Source organism: Myiozetetes cayanensis, unplaced genomic scaffold (genome assembly GCF_022539395.1).
Source record: "Myiozetetes cayanensis isolate MyiCay16 unplaced genomic scaffold, myiCay2020 scf10, whole genome shotgun sequence".
Classification (NCBI taxonomy): domain Eukaryota; kingdom Metazoa; phylum Chordata; class Aves; order Passeriformes; family Tyrannidae; genus Myiozetetes; species Myiozetetes cayanensis.
Window position 1 is genome coordinate 8,007,151 of NW_026086605.1, and position 17,032 is coordinate 8,024,182.

Genomic DNA, 17,032 nt, shown 5'->3' on the forward strand with positions numbered 1-17,032 from the left:
AACTCTGCCTTTCCCCAGGGAGAAATATTCATTAGATGATTAGATTAGCAAGTCACTGGAATTGGATTAATGTAAATACTTCTCGTAAGTGAAGCAGGAAGGGTTGGCACCGTATCTGCAAAGCTTCTGCTCTCAGCTCTGCAGGAAGGTGGAGAGGAAGAGCAGAAGTGAACCAATCCTTAGCAGTTAGGGGAGAGCATGAGTGCTTTTGTTTGCAATAGGCAGTGAAAGCTGCAGAAAGGATTTCTCCAAAGAAATCTGCTTATGGAGCAGTGCTAGCCAGTGCTGGTACATTCCTCAAAAAGGAGGACTGACATGCTCTACCTTTGCTACAGCCTTTTCACTGTAGCACACAGACAGACCTGGCACTGAGCAGGGCCACGGCAGATTAAATGCACAGATGTGCCTTTGTAGCTTATGATGATGATGATGATGATGATGATGATGATTCTTCCATAATAAGATTTTTGACACAGCAAGGTTTTTTGATTTTAAACTAATCCTCTTATATAACTCAGTTACGTTCTTTCTCTTGTCCTGAATAGTAATCTGATTTTCAGATACTCTTTATGGTTTTGTTTCTGATTTTTTTCATTCCCGGGGATGAGATTCAACTGATTACAATAGTTTTAGATGGCAACCACCTGATCAAGCATACTGTTGTGATCTCTTTGAAGATAATCACTAAAAATATATCTTCCTTAATCTCCTTTGCTGGATAAGAGAAAAAGAGAAGGATTGGAAAGGGCAGTGTGCCGTGGGTAGTGGACTGACTGCATGCACTACAGGTTGCTTTCCCTACCTTCTTCCGAATAGAAATGCCTTCTTTCCCCATCTTAAACAGCTTTGGGAAGCTGTGTGGATCAGGTGATGAAATGGTGCTGGAAAAAGTGAAATTTCGAAATTCAGTCAGAAAGATGTCAGTAATTGAGGATGGGAATATTGCAGAGGTCTTGTATCTCATTCCGAAGCAGAGCTTGCTGAAGCAACTGCCCTACTTGAATCCAGATGACTACTACTTGTGTGAGCAGTTATTTGACACTCCTGAGGACCTGGGTAAGTGAAGACTGGCACTGGATCTTGGTTTTTGGTTGGTGAATAGACTAAATTGCTTGTTACAGTTACCTTATTTTTGGCATAGGAGCAAGGTACTTTATGACAGTAAGTGTGTTTAGGTGTGGAGAAATATTTATCACTGACAGAGAGGAGGGAAAGAAGATTAAAAAGCCAAATTAGAATCTGGATAGTCAAAAGTAGTTGATGGACATAGATGCAGCTCTTTCTGTGTGGTCATCCTGGGACAAAACCTTAAACTTCAGAAGTATTTAAGCTAGAAAAGAACCTTTTGAAAGCACAACATGCTTTAGTGGTGTGTTCTGAGCTTTCCTAGGTGGTCTGTGAACCTGTATTCCCTTTTGTTTGTTTTAAAGTTATTGCCGAGGACTATCATTTGAAGCTGCCTCATTCTTGAATTGGAAGAAGTGATTAAAAGTCTTTCTGTGTTCACCTTCTTGTCACTTGTAAATTTATTAGACTTCTGTTGTACCTTTTATCCAGGTACCTCCTTTTTCAGCATAAGAAATCATAATTTATTTAGATGCAATTTGTGCAGGAGTCAATCCATGCCTTTGATTATCCTTTTATATGTATTTTGCTAATTCTGTTATAACCCTTGAAAAATTGGAGAATAGAACTGTGTTCAATGTGTATCATAATGTGGGTGTATGTACAGAGTCCTAACAGTGCTCTTTGTTCCTCACAGTAGTTGCTAAAATTTGGTTTTAATTAACATTGAACACTGCTTTATTACTTAATAGAGCTATCAGTGGTGGGAGAACTTATATCTGGAATTCATCAGCTTAACCAATTTGTTACAGTCCATTACAAATTTTTTTAATAATCTTCGTCTGTAAAATTTGCTATAAATGTTAATCTGAAGCTTTCAGATAAATTTCAAAGATTTATTTTCTTCTAAGACTTGCTTTATGGACCTCAGTTTTGATAACCCAAACTGCTTATGTGCTGGAATTTTGCCTGTACTTATTAGATCAAGAAAGCTGCCACATACTTGTCACTGTGTGCAGCCCCTCAAAATGTTAATACTGGTTGTATTTGGTAGGCAAGATTTACTTTGGTATATGTCACTTTTTCTTATGTGCAAAAGCTTTCTGTTAGTCAGCTCTGCATCCCGTGAACTTCATGCTGTAAGAGTAGAACTGGCCAAAACCCATATGCTGTTTCAGATAGTTTCTGCTTCTGAGTAATCAGTTTCTTTTTAAATGAAAATTTTAATTTAAGTGTTGCTAAAACATGAGACAAATATATAATATAGCTGTGAACTAGAAAAAGCAACTACCATTCTCCATTGCCAGCCCCCACAGTGTTTCATATGGTATTCTGGAGAAAACTTCTACAGACACGTTAGGCATTTTTATAAACCACAATTTAGAGTTGAAAATTATTTGAATGAACAGTGATCAAGGTATGATCAATCCATGCAGGGCTCCAGAGAAATTCTTTGCTACTGTAGCAAGGTGGGAGCGACCATTTTGCACATGTGCAATTTTCTTCTAGTTTATATGGGGTTAAACACTCTAGAAATCTGCAATTTTGTGGTTCTTCACTCATTTGTAAGCAATGGCAAAGATAGGGGGACAGGCTCTGTTTAGCGTTGGGCTGAAATAGATAATGCAAATAACCACTGTGGGGTTTTTTCCTTTCATCCTACAGCATGGGGTGCTACTATTCAATAGGATGGATGTGGTGGTCCTGCTGTCCAGTGCTGTGTGTAATGCTATCTGAAAGGCTGCAAGGTGTCTGGTGTCCCAGCTCTCTCCAATCTGTGAAGCAATTAGAATCAGAATCTCAGCTACTTAGAACAAAACCAGTGGAATGGCTTTTGAAAACAGCCTGGTTGTAAATGCTGTATGTGACTTTAAGATGCAAACCACGTAAGACTGTCTCTTAGGCCAGCTTGTGCTGCTTGGGGATTACAGTCCCTCAAGTACTACAAGATTTAGCAGCTTATAAACCCTGCTGGAAGGCAGTTTGCTGTCTCTATTTGGCTTTGCAAACAGAGATTAGAAACTACACTGTTCAAGGCATTTGGAGACTCACTAATTATTATTTTCCTTCCTGATTATATGTGGATCATAACCATGAGGAAAGGCCGATACGTTAGGTTTTTGGAAGGTCAGGAATTATCAACAGGTGCAGAGCTATTTAGTGTTTAGGAGGTGAGCCTTTGGAATCTCATCCCTTTAACCCATGAGTTGCTTTTACTTAGGACTTGTGTCCTGAAATTCATCCCCTTCATAATGGGAATGTTGGAGGTTAAACTTGTCTCATAAGGTTAAATGGTGGCATCATACTGACAGTTAAAAATACTCTAAAAATTGAAGAAAACTTAAAAAAAAAGGAGTTCAAAAGGAGCTTTGAGTAACTGAAAGGACCCTTATTCTGCATTTTGCTTGATTTCATATGGCCAAAAAATGATGAGCTACCTTCCCTCCTGTGTGTAGGGGAGGAGGTGAGGATGCTTCTCATTAGAGAGGTCCCCAGTCATGTAGTTTGCTGCAACAAAATCTATCTTAACCTGGAAGGTCTGGTTCAGCACATGGCTTTGATTTTCTGAAGGCAAGACCCTGTGGAAAAATGTCAGGACTAGTAAAAGCTGAAAACTTGTTGCAAAGGAGCAGTGGAATTCTGAAGAGAAAATTGGCTTGGAACTGCGTGATGTTGCTTCCTGTACCAGATACTGGTACCAATGACACCTTATGCAACGCTCCAAACTGATCACTCTTTGGCTGCCACAGTGATGTACACCTGAGGGAAAGGAGATATACACCATATTACCTAACTGACCTCCTGTAGGAGTTTAGTAACTCTTTATGTAATGGTCTTTATTTAAAGCATCACTTGTGAGAATGGCTGCTTCTGTTGGATCATGTAAGGGAAGGAAGGAACTAAGAGGATGAGAAAAGCATGTGGAGAATCTGGAGAGCAGGAAAATAGGGGAGATAGGAAGTGAGCTGGACTGGTGGAAGAAAATCTGTGAAGCACCAAAGTCCTATTTACTCTTCACTGGGTAAAACATCTGGCTGGATAGCCGGGACCAAAGAGTGGTGCAGAATGAATTTAAGTCTAATTGGAGGCCAGTGACGAGTGGTGTTCCCCAGGGCTCAGTATAGGGGCCAGTCCTGTTTAATGTTATTATTGATGATCAGGAGGAGGGGATTGAGTGCACTCTCAGTCAGTTTACTGACAACACCAAGTAGGGCAGGAATGTAGATCTGCTTGAGGGCAGGAAGGCTCTACAGAGGGATCTGGACTGGCTGGATCAATTGTGTGGGGATCAGTAAGATGAAGTGCTGAGTCTTGTACTTGGGTCACAATAACCCCATACCTCACTCTGAGGAATGCAACCCAGCTGGGGAAAGGTCTGGAGCACAAGTCTGATGTGAAGTGGCTGAGGGAACCTTGGAGATGCTTAGCCTGGAGAAAGGGAGGCTCAGGTAGAACTTCATCAACTACCTGTACAGAGGTTGCAGTGAGGTGGGGGTTGGTGTCCTCTCCCAAGTAAAAGCCATGGGAAAAGAGGAAATGGCCTTAAGTTGCACTAAGGGAGGTTTAGATTGGATATTAGGAAAATTTTTTCACCTATAAGGCGTTGGAATAGGCTGCCAGTCCTGGAGGTATTTGAAAGAAGTGTAGATGAAGCACTTAAGAACATGGTTTAGTGAGTGGACTTGGCAGCATTAGGTTAAGAGTTGGACTCAATATTGAAGATCATTCCAACCCAAATCATTCTGTATTGCTCTTTACAGCTTCCCAAGGAGGGGATGTAGAGAGGGAGGTGCTGGTCTCTTCTCCTGGTGTCCAGTGACAGAATGCATGGAAATGGTTCAAAGCTGCACCAGAGGAGGTTTAGACTTGACATTAGGAAGAATTTCTTCACTGAGAGAGTGGTCAAACACTGAAATGGGCTTCCTAAAGAGGTGGTCAATGCCTGAAGCCTTTCAGTGTTTAAAACATGTGGACAATGCCCTTAACAGGCTTCAACTTGGTCAGCCCTGAGTTGGTCAGGCAGTTGGAGCAGATAATCATTGTCGATAATCCAGTTGAGATAGTGTATTCTTTTTAATTCTGTGAGAAAAAGTAGTCTGATTTTTTCGATGGTAGTCTGATTTACGAGAAAGAAGGTCTGATTTTTCTATGTGTATGTTTGCAGAGAGGAGAGATCTAAGAGATCAACAGGGCAGATACAGAGGGAAGACACAGAGGCAGAGTGTTCTTGAGAGGAATGGGCTTTACAGCTTTGATATAAAATGTCCAGTTATAAAATACTAGTGAAGGATAAAACACTGGAATCTTCACATGCTGTTTTACATCTAAGCTCCCACACATCAGTTTTCTTGCATTAGTAGGGTTTTCTTGCTGGGCTGTGGCAAGAAGGCTGGAGCCCCCAGTCAGGGAAACGAACTCTCTGTAGCCCATTGCCACTTTCCATTCTTAGCACCAAGGAGTGCCCAGGATCACCATGAAGGATGCAGTTTCTTTAACACCAGTCTGTGTTGTTTCTTGGACAGAAAGAAGGAAGTCACAAATAAAAAAAACCAATTCCTATTTTAGTCTTTGGTCTTACCTGCTAATGGTGTTCATGGTAGCTCCCCACAGAATGGATACTTGGTGTGACCTACAGACTTGGGATTTTTGGGGTGCTGTGTGAACTTGTCAGGTGTCCAAAGCTAAGCAATCTGAAATGTGGCAAGTCCTGACATGGGAGAGGAAAATCCAGGTTCTGCTGACATTGTAGTAGGTGGTACTTTTCAGATGCAGAGAGGTGCTGAACAGACTGCTCCTGTACTATGATAAGGTGGTTCTTCTTTTTGATAGCTTTCCAAATTGATTCCTTCAAATGAGCAATGTCTCCTGGCCTCAGTCCCTATAATTTATTTTTTTAAATAATGCTGACTTGTATTATTGCACAGGGAGCATGATCTTAAAATTTGTGGTAATCCCAATTTGGGAACATTATTTCCTCCTTCTGCAGAACAATGTCTGGATTCAAAATAGTCCTGATAAGTCAGCTGAATGGTTTGAAATTACCCAGTTGAATTTCAGAGACTAAAAGTGTTAAGTGTGGACTTGCACAGATAAGAAATGGAAACTAACACACACTGATCCAGAAAAGTACATGGAGGATAATGATGCTTAGCACAATGTAAATATAGATTGACTGTATAATACTGCTACCATTCCTTTTCTGCCATCTTATATATATATATTCTAGGCTGTGCTATATACAACAGCCAGATAATTTTTTCTCTGTTCCTGACACTGAAGAGGACTCTGCTGGACGCTGTCTCTGGGTTTGAACATTGCATTTTGAAAAAGGTACTGATAAATTGGAGGGAAATTAGGAGAACACCGAGGGAACGGTATTAGCAAAAAAGACTTATGAGAAAAGATTAATGGAATTAGGTTTGCTCACTTAGTGATAAGTGAGGGATTTAGTCAATCTTCAGATGAGTAAGGGATTCTTAAATGGAGATGTGTTCTGCATTGTCCTGAGAAGCACAAAGTATTCTTGTGAAAATTACTGAGTAGCTGTTTTGTGTTGAGTAGGATGTATAGCTGAAACTCCATCTCTGTTAGGTCCTAGTAATCTTTGGTTCTCTAAATATCTACAGTTAGCTTGATTTTTTTGTTTTTAATGAAATGTAGAAAGAAAAAGTAATCTATTCAGATCAGTTCTTCATCCTCTGCCCATTTTCAATATCTCTACTGCAATTTAATCACTGCTACATTCTTACTTAAAATGTTAGAACAATTAATAGCTTCTTAACCCTTGGCTTCCTGTTTCAGATTTCTGGCAAGTTGTTGCCAGTGCTTGGATCAATCTAAGCTAATTGGCTTAGTAGTAAATCAGTGGTTTAGCATTAATCTGCATTAAGGGAGCATCATTCAGAGGAACGAAATTCACCTCTGTAGGGCTCTACTGCTCCCTCTCCCAATTTTTTTGTTATCTGTAATCCCCTAAACAAGAACAAAATTGCAGTTCTTACTGTTTCTAGGTGCTAGCAAGAAAGATGAGCTGAATCAGCTGTGAGGTGGAGGAAACAGTGAAAATGTTGTGGTGTCCTCTGTGCTACATACGTAGGCAATAGTAGCAGGGTGGAGATGGTTAGGAGAAATTGAGGCGAAGATCTCCCCTTGCTCTGAAACTCTGCGGTACCAACGAGTGCAGGCAGCTCTGGCTGGAAAGAGCACATTGTGGCTGCATGCTCCCAGTGGTGTTTACAGGGAGTCCTGCTTTTGTTCTGTATCTGATGGAAACTTCCTCCCTGCGTCCGTCATTCGCAGTTGTGTAACCTTGGTGTTTTTAATCAAACAGCCCGGAGAGAAAGGCCGCCCCCTTCCTGGGCAGGGTTGCAGCAGGACAGCAGGTGTGGCTCCCCTCCAGTGCTGGAAGGGGCAGGAGAGTGGGGTGTCCTTCTTCCCGTGATCTGGGGGCGTCCAGAGCCAACACAGCCTTTGCAGGCAGGACGGACACAGGTAAATCTGAAACGGAGGCTGCTCTCGAGCTGAAGAAGTTCTGGTCTTTCTGACAGTGGATAAAATACTGGTGGCGCCGGGATGGGAAAAAGAGAAGTAGAAATGGCTATTTCATCTGCTCTAAAAGCTGTTCCTGGATCCAGAAGGTGAAATATTGGGAAAACTTCAGGGCAGAGAGAAGGGCGTAAGAAATGGCTGTCATCACTCACTGCAGCTTTGATTTTGGGGCATGGAGGGAGTAGAACAGGAGTGAGAGGCTTGGTGTCTGGCTTCTCTTGCTTCATCCACTCCCATATGTCCCCCATGTACTGGTTGAGGAGAAGATGAATACTAATTGCTGTTGGCTCCTTCTCCTTCTTTATGCCTGAGAGGTGGGGATATCACTAAGTAGACTTTTTTATGCAGGGACCTTAAAAGTGGCTCTTAGTTTGAGAGAATGATGGATGTGTGGTAGATCTCTGTGGGCAAAGAGTTATTGGAAGGAAAAGGGACGAAAGGGAAGCAGGAATGTTCTTCACCCAGGTCATGCAGATGAGGTGCAGCTGAGAGAGAAAGAAGACAATGTTAAAATGGGTTATAGTAATTACAGGTTTTGCATTACCGTGCTTTTGATTTTTCAGTGATTTTCCTTTAGAGAGTGGGTCTTTATGGTGGGATGCAGAACCGTGTGGTGCCAGGGGTTGTTCATCACTGATTTGTTACCATGTGAATTAGGCAGTGCAGCTGTTCTGTGGAGTTTTCAATGTAAAACATAGAACCATGAAGCTGTAAAATGCAAAAAGCACAAAGCAAATTATCTTATTAGTACATATCGGTACTCGGAAGATTCCATATCGTTTATTTCTGAAGTTGTGGAACTCTCTTTTAAAACATGTGACTCCTTCCTTTGGAGCAGCAGCAATAAGCCCTGCAGACTGGCATCAACTGACTGTGAACAGCAGCAAAATAACTATTGTACCTCTCGTTCAAAAATTCCAGTTGCTGCAGAAGTTGGTTTTGAATATCAATTTGTTGTATGTCCACTTAATATTGTTATGGTGATCCTACTGTTGAAACGGCAGCAAATAATTTAAAAGAAAGCCTCAAATAAGGTATTTTCATATTCAGAAAAGTGACCTCCCTACCTAGCAGATAAAATCAGAGCCACAAATAGAAAAGTACCAGAAGCTGGAGTGAGGTGATAAAAAATTTATTTATTGTAAAAGCTTGTTGGACTATATTAATATTACACTGTGCAGCCAAGCTGTACCTACTTGGAAAGCATCTTTTTTATCTTTTCTTTGAGGTCCTCTGTGGTTCATTTGGTAGGACACTGGACTGGGAAATACATGTTGGGAGTGAGCTACGTTTGCGGGACAGATTTAGGTGCCTTTTTTGGGAGTCCTATTTATAGTTCCATGTGGAATCAGAAGAGAAGGAATTTTTCATTTGGCATAGTGACTATTGATTAGTCCAGTTTAAATATAAGGATGTTATGTATCCAGTCTCCCCATAGTGGGTTGCCTCACCTTCAGGGATGATGGACTTGCTTTGCTGTTCTCTGTATTGTTGAGACACACGCTAAAGGTTAATGTTTAGTGAGAGACTCTGTCATGTCTCTTGGCACTGCAAAACAAAGAACTTGTTTCTTTACTCTGCAAATTAACTGATTGGCAGGAAGCTGCTTCGATCTGGTGTTTCATGGACCTCTCAGGGAGAGGTTCTTTAGAGTAGTGAGTCTTTACTGCATTCCTGCTGATTTCACTGAGCCAAAACCTCCCAAGACAGACTGTGAGGGTTATTCTACACAGTTAATCCAATTCTGAAGTGGATTTTCAGTATCAAATCTCCTTAACCTTAGGCATGCACAGTAAAGCATGACACTTGCACATATGCTTTCCTCTTGGGGATTCCTGCCTTCCTGCAAGTTATCTGTGGTTTTCAGCAGTAATTGTGGTTACTGGCAGTGATGGTTATCATGTTTTTATCAGCGACATGGGGTCATGATTTGGCTAGATAAATCCAATTTATACAGGTGAATAGTGATGATTTTGTATGGCAGTTTTTAAAAACATTATGAAGTTTAAACCATTGTCACTAGATCATGTGTCTGTACGACAGCTCAGTCCAGTGCCAAGTGTGTGTGCACAGTGTAAAAGTTCACATGGGTGTGAAGAAAGCATGATCTTCTTTCTATGCATTAGCAATAACATAAGCCATTTGGAAGCCAGTTGTTGTATCAATAATATAAATGTATCTTCAGAGGTTAATGTTGGTATACCTGCAGTCAGAAGATTACCCATATGTCTGGGGCTACTGCAAAGCAGTGTAAGGTAATCATCTTTTCTCGTCTGTTTTTAAAGATGATTTGATGGTTTCAGGTGCTTTTTTACGTAAAAATGTGTCTTATAGGCTGCTTGATATTTAGAGCAAAGCCAAGTGTATTGGTTTCCTTATTTTGTTTTGCAGCAAATCAGACATCAGTCATACTGTTTTATCTGGATTTTGCAGACTATTAATGTTACACAGAATAGCAACCTCCTAAGAAAATCCTGCTCTCAAGAACCTCAGAATATCAGATTTTGCTTTAAGAAATCCAGACCCCTTATTAAATCAAAATCTCTCAAATGTTTTATTCTTGAGGAGTTTGATTTGAACGAATATGAAACGGTCCTATTACAAAAGCACTAACCCCCCAAATCCTGACAGACTGGAATGAATACACTGTTTATTTTGCTGAATCAAGTGATGTATTTTCTGAAATTTAATTTTGTTTACTCTAAAAGGATGATGGCACATGATTGTAAACACCAACGTTACAGCCTGATTGTATTCAAAATGGCATGACACAGGCTACAAAGAAAAGGTGTGGGTAGGACCCAGGCCATCAAGCATTATTTGCTTAAGGATCAGTCTTATTGGTAAGGATAACTGTAATCAGTAAGTGATTATCCTAAGAATTAGGATTGCAGGACCATAGTATGTCCTAAGAAAGAACCATATTCCACTCTGGTGGGTCTGTGTGTGCTCCTCTAGACTGGTGATAGTGCAGCATAGAGGGTCTGCAGTGGGAAGGTCAGTCTTTGGGGCCTCCTGAACATTCTGCTGGTTCCACCCTGGGCAGTGAGGTGGGGAGAGTGGGGTTGAGCAGGGCTTGGCAGCCTAAGACTGTTGCACAAGCTGCAGGATGAAGCTGTTACAGAGCAAAACCTGTGGAAGGTATGGAAAGGCTGTAGGATGAGTGACACAGAAAAACTTCAACTGCAGGCTTGGGAAGGCTTGGGTTGCTCAGGGGGTAGGCAAGAACCTGGAGAGACAACAGGTCAGTGTGTAAGCACCTTATGTCTTTCTTCAGGAACAAACACAGCTATTCACACCTGTTATGGGGAGCAGTAGGGTCAGGTACAGGCTGAGTTCTGCTCACTGGATTCTGGTGAATCTGGAAAACTGCCATGACACCATCAGCTTTCCTAAGTCAGTTGTCTCTCTTCTTCTTTACTACAGTCCTTAAGGAGCACTCCTGCTCCTGGTGCTTCCAAAAGATGGAAAACGTGTCACCTGTCCAGGTGGCTGAGGGAGAGACACCGGAGGACTGCTGGAGGAGGGTATGCTCAGGAGAAACAGAAGCCAGGAAATACTTAACCATATAGTTTTTGAGAATGCTTCCCCACCAGGGCACTGGGACCACTGCTGGGTCACAGGGCTTTTGCAAGAAATCCCACGTTGACATTATTGGTTTTCATCTAAGCGGGCACAGTTAAATCAGGATAACAATTAGAGCACTCAGGAGAGAGTGGCATTTCCTTCCTGGAGAAGGGAGCATTTTGCAAAATGCCATAATCAAGACCTCACAGAAGTGGTGGCTCTCAGTTGACCTAGGCTGTACAGTGGTTAAGCTGTGGAAGCCTGGGGCAGCCCTTTCTTGTCAAAAATTTGTTCCAGGCTTTTTGCTGGAAGCAAGGATATTAAACAGAGGGTATTTTCCTGGATATTATTTAGTAGAACAACTTCTCCTCTTTCCCTTTCTGTTTTCTACCTGACTTTTTCCTTCACTGGTTGATGAACAGGAGATACCAGTCCGTTTTGAAGAAATTGTATAAAAACTGTGTGCTAACACTTCTGAGCCATGATCTCATCTGTGAAGAATGAGTGCAAGATAAAAATATGAAAGCCAGCTTTTAAAATGAGAATAACAAACCTTAAATCATAGCCAAACTTCTTGGTATCTTACACATACTTTTGCAACATTATCAAGGTACAAGAAAAAGCAAAACAAACTGGTTTAACTCTTTCCCTTTGTGGAGCGATCTCAGCTCTCATGCCTCATGTTGAATGCACAGAGTATTTTTCACCAGAAAATAACAACAACATAACTATGTTGTTTAGCTACAGTGTATTCTCTGACTCTTCCACCCATGCTGTATTCAAGGGAGACTCCATGGAGTTTGTACAGTGCAAAAGGTATTTAAAGAAAAAGAATTATTTTGCTTTCCTTTTAAGTATACAATTCTAAATAACAAGAAGTACAAGGGGATTGTTTCTAGAATTGCTGTCTATTCCTCTTTCATCTCTAGTTTGGAATATCTGAGTAGATTTTGAGTTGTACAGCAGGGCAAATTTTAGTCTTCAGGCTTAAAACAATGAGATTAAAACCAAAAACCATCCTGGTCTAAGGAGATTTTGTTTGCAATACTAACGTGTGCTCTTTGTATCCCTTTACTCAGGAGCAGATTACACTTGACTCCTAAATCTCCAGCATAATTTACTGCAGTCTGTGTTTTTAAATTTATTTTTAAGTGTATGCTGCTCTAGTCTAACATTGCAGCTTTCCTGGCTGAATGATGGGAGGAAAGGCTATGGGTGAGATGAGATACAGCAGTGCTAATCTCTAGCACATGTGAAAAATGGAGGAATGGACTCAGAGAACAGAAAGTCCAGATACCAACAGGCAGCTTCTGTGTCAGCAGCTGCTGGAACAAAAAAATAAATGATAATCGTTGCAAGCCTTTCGAGGGTGTCTGAAGACACTGAAGGGGTTAACAGTATCCATGGGTGTGTGTCCATGGGCTGTGCTCTGCACATCAAATCAAATATTTATGAATGAAGGTCAGATGTGCCCCTTTCGGGGGGCTGTCCCCTAACTGTTTACAAAATACTGCTTGAGAAAGAACACGGCCAGGTTGAGTTACAACCTGACATCTCTGGTGTGTCGGGAATGTGACAGAATGGATTGAGCCTCAGCATTGGTGGGGTTCAGCCCAGCTCCCCACTTGAGCCTCAGATGCTATTAATAGTAACACACTGAGTCATAGAAGCAAGAATGTCAGACTGCCTGGGCTGTGCTGCTCTTACACGTTGGACTGCTAACAATAGAAGGCCAGCCTAGATTTGTTAGAATAGAATAACTATTTTTTTCCAAGCATGTGCCTGTATCTCTGGCTCTCTTTTTCTCCCTCTTCGTGGTTTATTTATTAAAGGATGTCACTGAATAAGAGAGATCTTCTGGGTGAGGCAGACTGGCGTGTTTCATTTATTTCCGTTGTTCTGGGTGGCATTTATACAAAACATTTAGAATTTATTTACTGCAAATATTTTTAACGCTGTGTGCGTGGTCTGATTTTTTTCCAGCAGGTATCAGCCATCTGCTGCTCTGTCTGGCTGATGCCTACAGCTTGTTTCTTTACATTGATTTCTCTCTCCCTGCATAGAGTAGCACTGCGAAGGAATTCCCTTGTGGAGGTGTGAGCAATATAATTGTAGGGTGCAGCATGAATGTAACTTCACTTCCATCATGTAATCTAAAGAACATTTTGCACTGAACTGTGGTCACGTTGAAGCTATCACTCAATGAATCTGTCCATAATTTAGTGCAGAATATCTTTACATTTGACCCAGTTCTCTGCTACTGAGGTCACCTCTCTGTCTCTTGCAAGTCAATTCATCTCCCCTTGTCATTTTCTCAACTTTAAACCAAAAATACTAAAGCTTATTGTTTATGCCAAGGTGTGATGGTGTAAGGTTTGCACTGGTGAAGTCACTGGTAGCTAACTAAAATGAGGAATGAAGTAATTTATAAATAAGGTAAAAATAGCATATAGTAGCAATGATAGAGGTTCCCCAAAATCTTAAGGCTGACAGTATACATGTATTAAATACAAGTGGTTTTTAATGGGCATTCAGGGTTTTGATTAGTCATATTTCCAGGATTTTCTTCATAACTGTGAATAAAAGTATGCTTATAAAAGAAAAGCTTTGTTTCTCATCTGACTCTGACCTGCATCTTTTAATAGAAAAGAAAACCTTGCTATATGATGATGAGACTTGACAATGTTGTAAAGGGTTGGTCTGTTTGTTTTTCAACATCAGCTTATTGACCAGTCATTTCTCAGTAGAGTTTAGTGCCTGGAAAACCATAAATTGGAAGGACAGTTTGATGCCCAGATTCGACACTGGTGCTTTGTCTTGCTGGGGATGTGCTGGGGGGCTGAAATTCCTGTGTCAGTGCTGCTGTTTCAATATGCTCCTCTCTTCTCAGTTCCATGAATACCCACAGCTATCATCTCCAAAGAATAACTTGGGTGTTATACTTTACCATTATTTGGTATTTCAGAATACAACACTTACCTTGACCCACAGCAAAAAACTTGTCTATGACACTCCCTGGCTGGGCTTCAGAACCCACTGTGTGGTGACAGTTCTCATTTTTATTATTTTTATTGTTATTTCAAGTAGAGAATAGAGACAGTCTTCCCATCTTGCACAGATTACAAGTTACTCTCTTCTGTACTATGGTCAGAAGGCATTAAGACTCCATTTTTTAGCATGTTTTGTGGTCTAGTAATTGCTTCAAAGGTAAATCCAGGAATGGATAAACTGCTCACCATAGAAATGCCACTGTGCTGCAGCCTCCCTCAGCACTAGCCTGTGTTCATCTTGTATCTCCCCTCTTGATCCTAACTCAGTTTGAGTAAATAAAAGCATGGGAAACTCATAAATACCACTTTAGCTTTCTGTGTGCATTGGAACAGCTCTCCTGTTCTCCCTCACAACTCCTCACTTGCAGCCTTCTGCCAGTCATGCAGGAGCAGATTACATCGCCAGCGCCGCTCTGCGAGGGCAGAGGAATGCAAGGTGGTGTCAGTGGCTGGAAATTAGGGACGGTGGAATTCAGCATTTGTTCCACAGCGGCAGCTGTAGCTGGTCGCTTCAACACCAGGGGCAGGATCCACGGGCAGGGTATGAGCTGCCATCAGCCGTAGGAAGAGATCACAGAGGAAGGAGATAAGAGCCAGAAGAAGGAAAGAGACAAGTGATGAGCAATCGAACTTGAGCAGACCTTCTGGGAAATCTGACCGGGGGAGATAATTATCTGGAATAAGCTGCCTCTTTTTTTTTTTTTTTTTCCCTTTTTTTTTTATTTCATTTAAATCCATCTCAGCCAAACACTGCTGGAAAAGAGATTGTGTCTAAATTACTTCAGCTAATTCTTGCTGCTTCCACTACGAAGAAAAATTGTTTGCCATGGTGAAAGAAAAAGGTAATTATGTTTATTGATAGACTGGAGCTGAAGCAACCTAATGTGCCAGCCATAGCCACCTGAGGTTTAGACCTTCACATTTAAAATGAGCATGCTGTGATTGGCAGTTGCTGGTTTGCTTTCTGTGAAAATGGTGTGCCAAACCCTGCAATGGATTGCATTGATTATTGATGTACCTGCTTTAATAAGGGTAGAATCTGAAACACACCTTATTTAACATGTCTGCACAGCTGGGTTCCTTCTGAATGTACATGTTTGTTTGGGTTTTTATGCAATTTAACCCAAGTTTGCTGGGTTTTACCTGTATTTGTTACAGTTCAAGTAGTTTTGACCACTGAAGCTTCTAGTTTAAAATTTTAAAGATAAACATTGATACATTCAATTCTGGTCTTGAGAGGGTATATTTTAAATTTTAATGAGTGAATGGATTATGTGAGATTTTGCATAATGTTTGAATTTTGCAACAGTAAATTAGATATCAGTTTCACTTACCATTAAGCAACATTTTAAGCTTCCTACATAAGAATTTGCTAGTTAAAGAATTTAGAAATGGGGTCTTTCCTTGTGGTAATAGTGGTCTATATCATATTATGAAGATGTGAAATACATTCTGAGTTGTATCTGAGTAGTGAATTGGATGGGGTTTTGGGGCATTACATTATCACAGGTAGATTCAGACTTACTTGCTGTTTTGTGAAGAGGAGTGTCTGTGTTGTTTGCTTTTGAGGACTCTATAAAAAGTAATGTGGGCTACATTCAAACTAGGGAAGGAACAAAAATAAGTAGTAGTAGTGCTGAGTAAAAGTGAGCAGTTTTGCAAATCTGAACACCCACATTAAGGTTTTTTAAAATTTAAATGAAAAAAAAAAAGAGTGAAATTGGTTTAATAGATTATTAGATTGAAGAGACCAGGACAAATGCCTCAGTAGCCTGCCATAGTATGTCATAAACATTATGAAGTCTATTGTTAATTTTTGTTGATGAAAAGCAGCATAAATATTTTTGACTACCTGATAGGTTTGGGATCCATTGCTTCAGATTTACAGGATCATTTTTATAATGTCAGTCATGACCTGTTGACCTGCTAACAGCATCAGTAAGCCATACCAGGGTGGTTTAAGTAGCAGTTTCACCCCAAATTCTTGAAATTGCAGGTTTCACAGTCATTTGAATGAACTAAGTCAGTCACCTTTTCAGAAAAGTAAGTGTATTATCATTCAGCTTATCATAACTGTTGCCAGTTTTCTAGGATGCACTTGAAAATAGGGATGCTGATTTTCTTGGTCTACATAAAATTCGTGTAGTGTTCAGGTTTGATCCTTATATATGTTTTTGTCCCCTCCCCAGCTGATGCTCAGTTGGTTGGGTTCCCTGTGTTACAAGGGGGTTGTACTCAGCAATGCTCTGTAAATACAGCATTAGAATCTTACACCATGAAAGCTGTCATATAGCTGTAATGAAACTAAAACAAGCCTGTTATTTTTGTAAAAAATGCAAGGCAAAAAGCCTCCTAGAATAGTGGGAAATAAATGGTTGAACATCTGCAAAAAGTCTTGTGTTTAAATTGCTTCCTTTCCCCCTCTCCACCAAGTTTAATGCATTATTTACAATGGCTATTAATATTGATGTTGGATATAAATATTTTTTGTCCTGTTCACATAGATAATAGACTAAAATAACTAAATGTCCTCTTTAATTTTGGTGTACAATTACTGATATTTCATATCTCATGGCTGCAGAGTGAGAAAGGATAGTATCTTTTAAGTAGTTTGATTTTATACCTTATTACTTCCAAATAATTTCCCCAACAATTTTTTTAAAATCCTTTCATTTCTTCTTTGCATTCTTTTCCTGTGTTTGTTTTTTTCTCTTTTGTTTTGTTTTGTTTTGTTTGGGTTTGTTTTGGGTTGTTTTGTTTTTCTTTTTTCCCCCCTCTCTTTTAGTCAGCAGGTCAGGAGT

The 17,032-nt window shown here is 40.4% G+C and overlaps 1 protein-coding gene across 2 annotated transcripts in view; it reads left to right on the forward strand.

Annotated features, from left to right (window-relative positions):
* Window positions 1-803: 803 nt before the first annotated feature.
* ABLIM1 (actin binding LIM protein 1) overlaps window positions 804-17,032 on the forward strand; it is a 137,810-nt gene continuing 121,581 nt past the window's right edge. For both annotated transcript variants that reach the window (XM_050337197.1, XM_050337207.1), the window contains exon 1: window positions 804-1,056. In XM_050337197.1, the coding sequence (XP_050193154.1) occupies window positions 819-1,056 (238 nt within the window). In that variant the 5' untranslated portion in view covers window positions 804-818. The remainder of the gene's footprint in view (window positions 1,057-17,032) is intronic.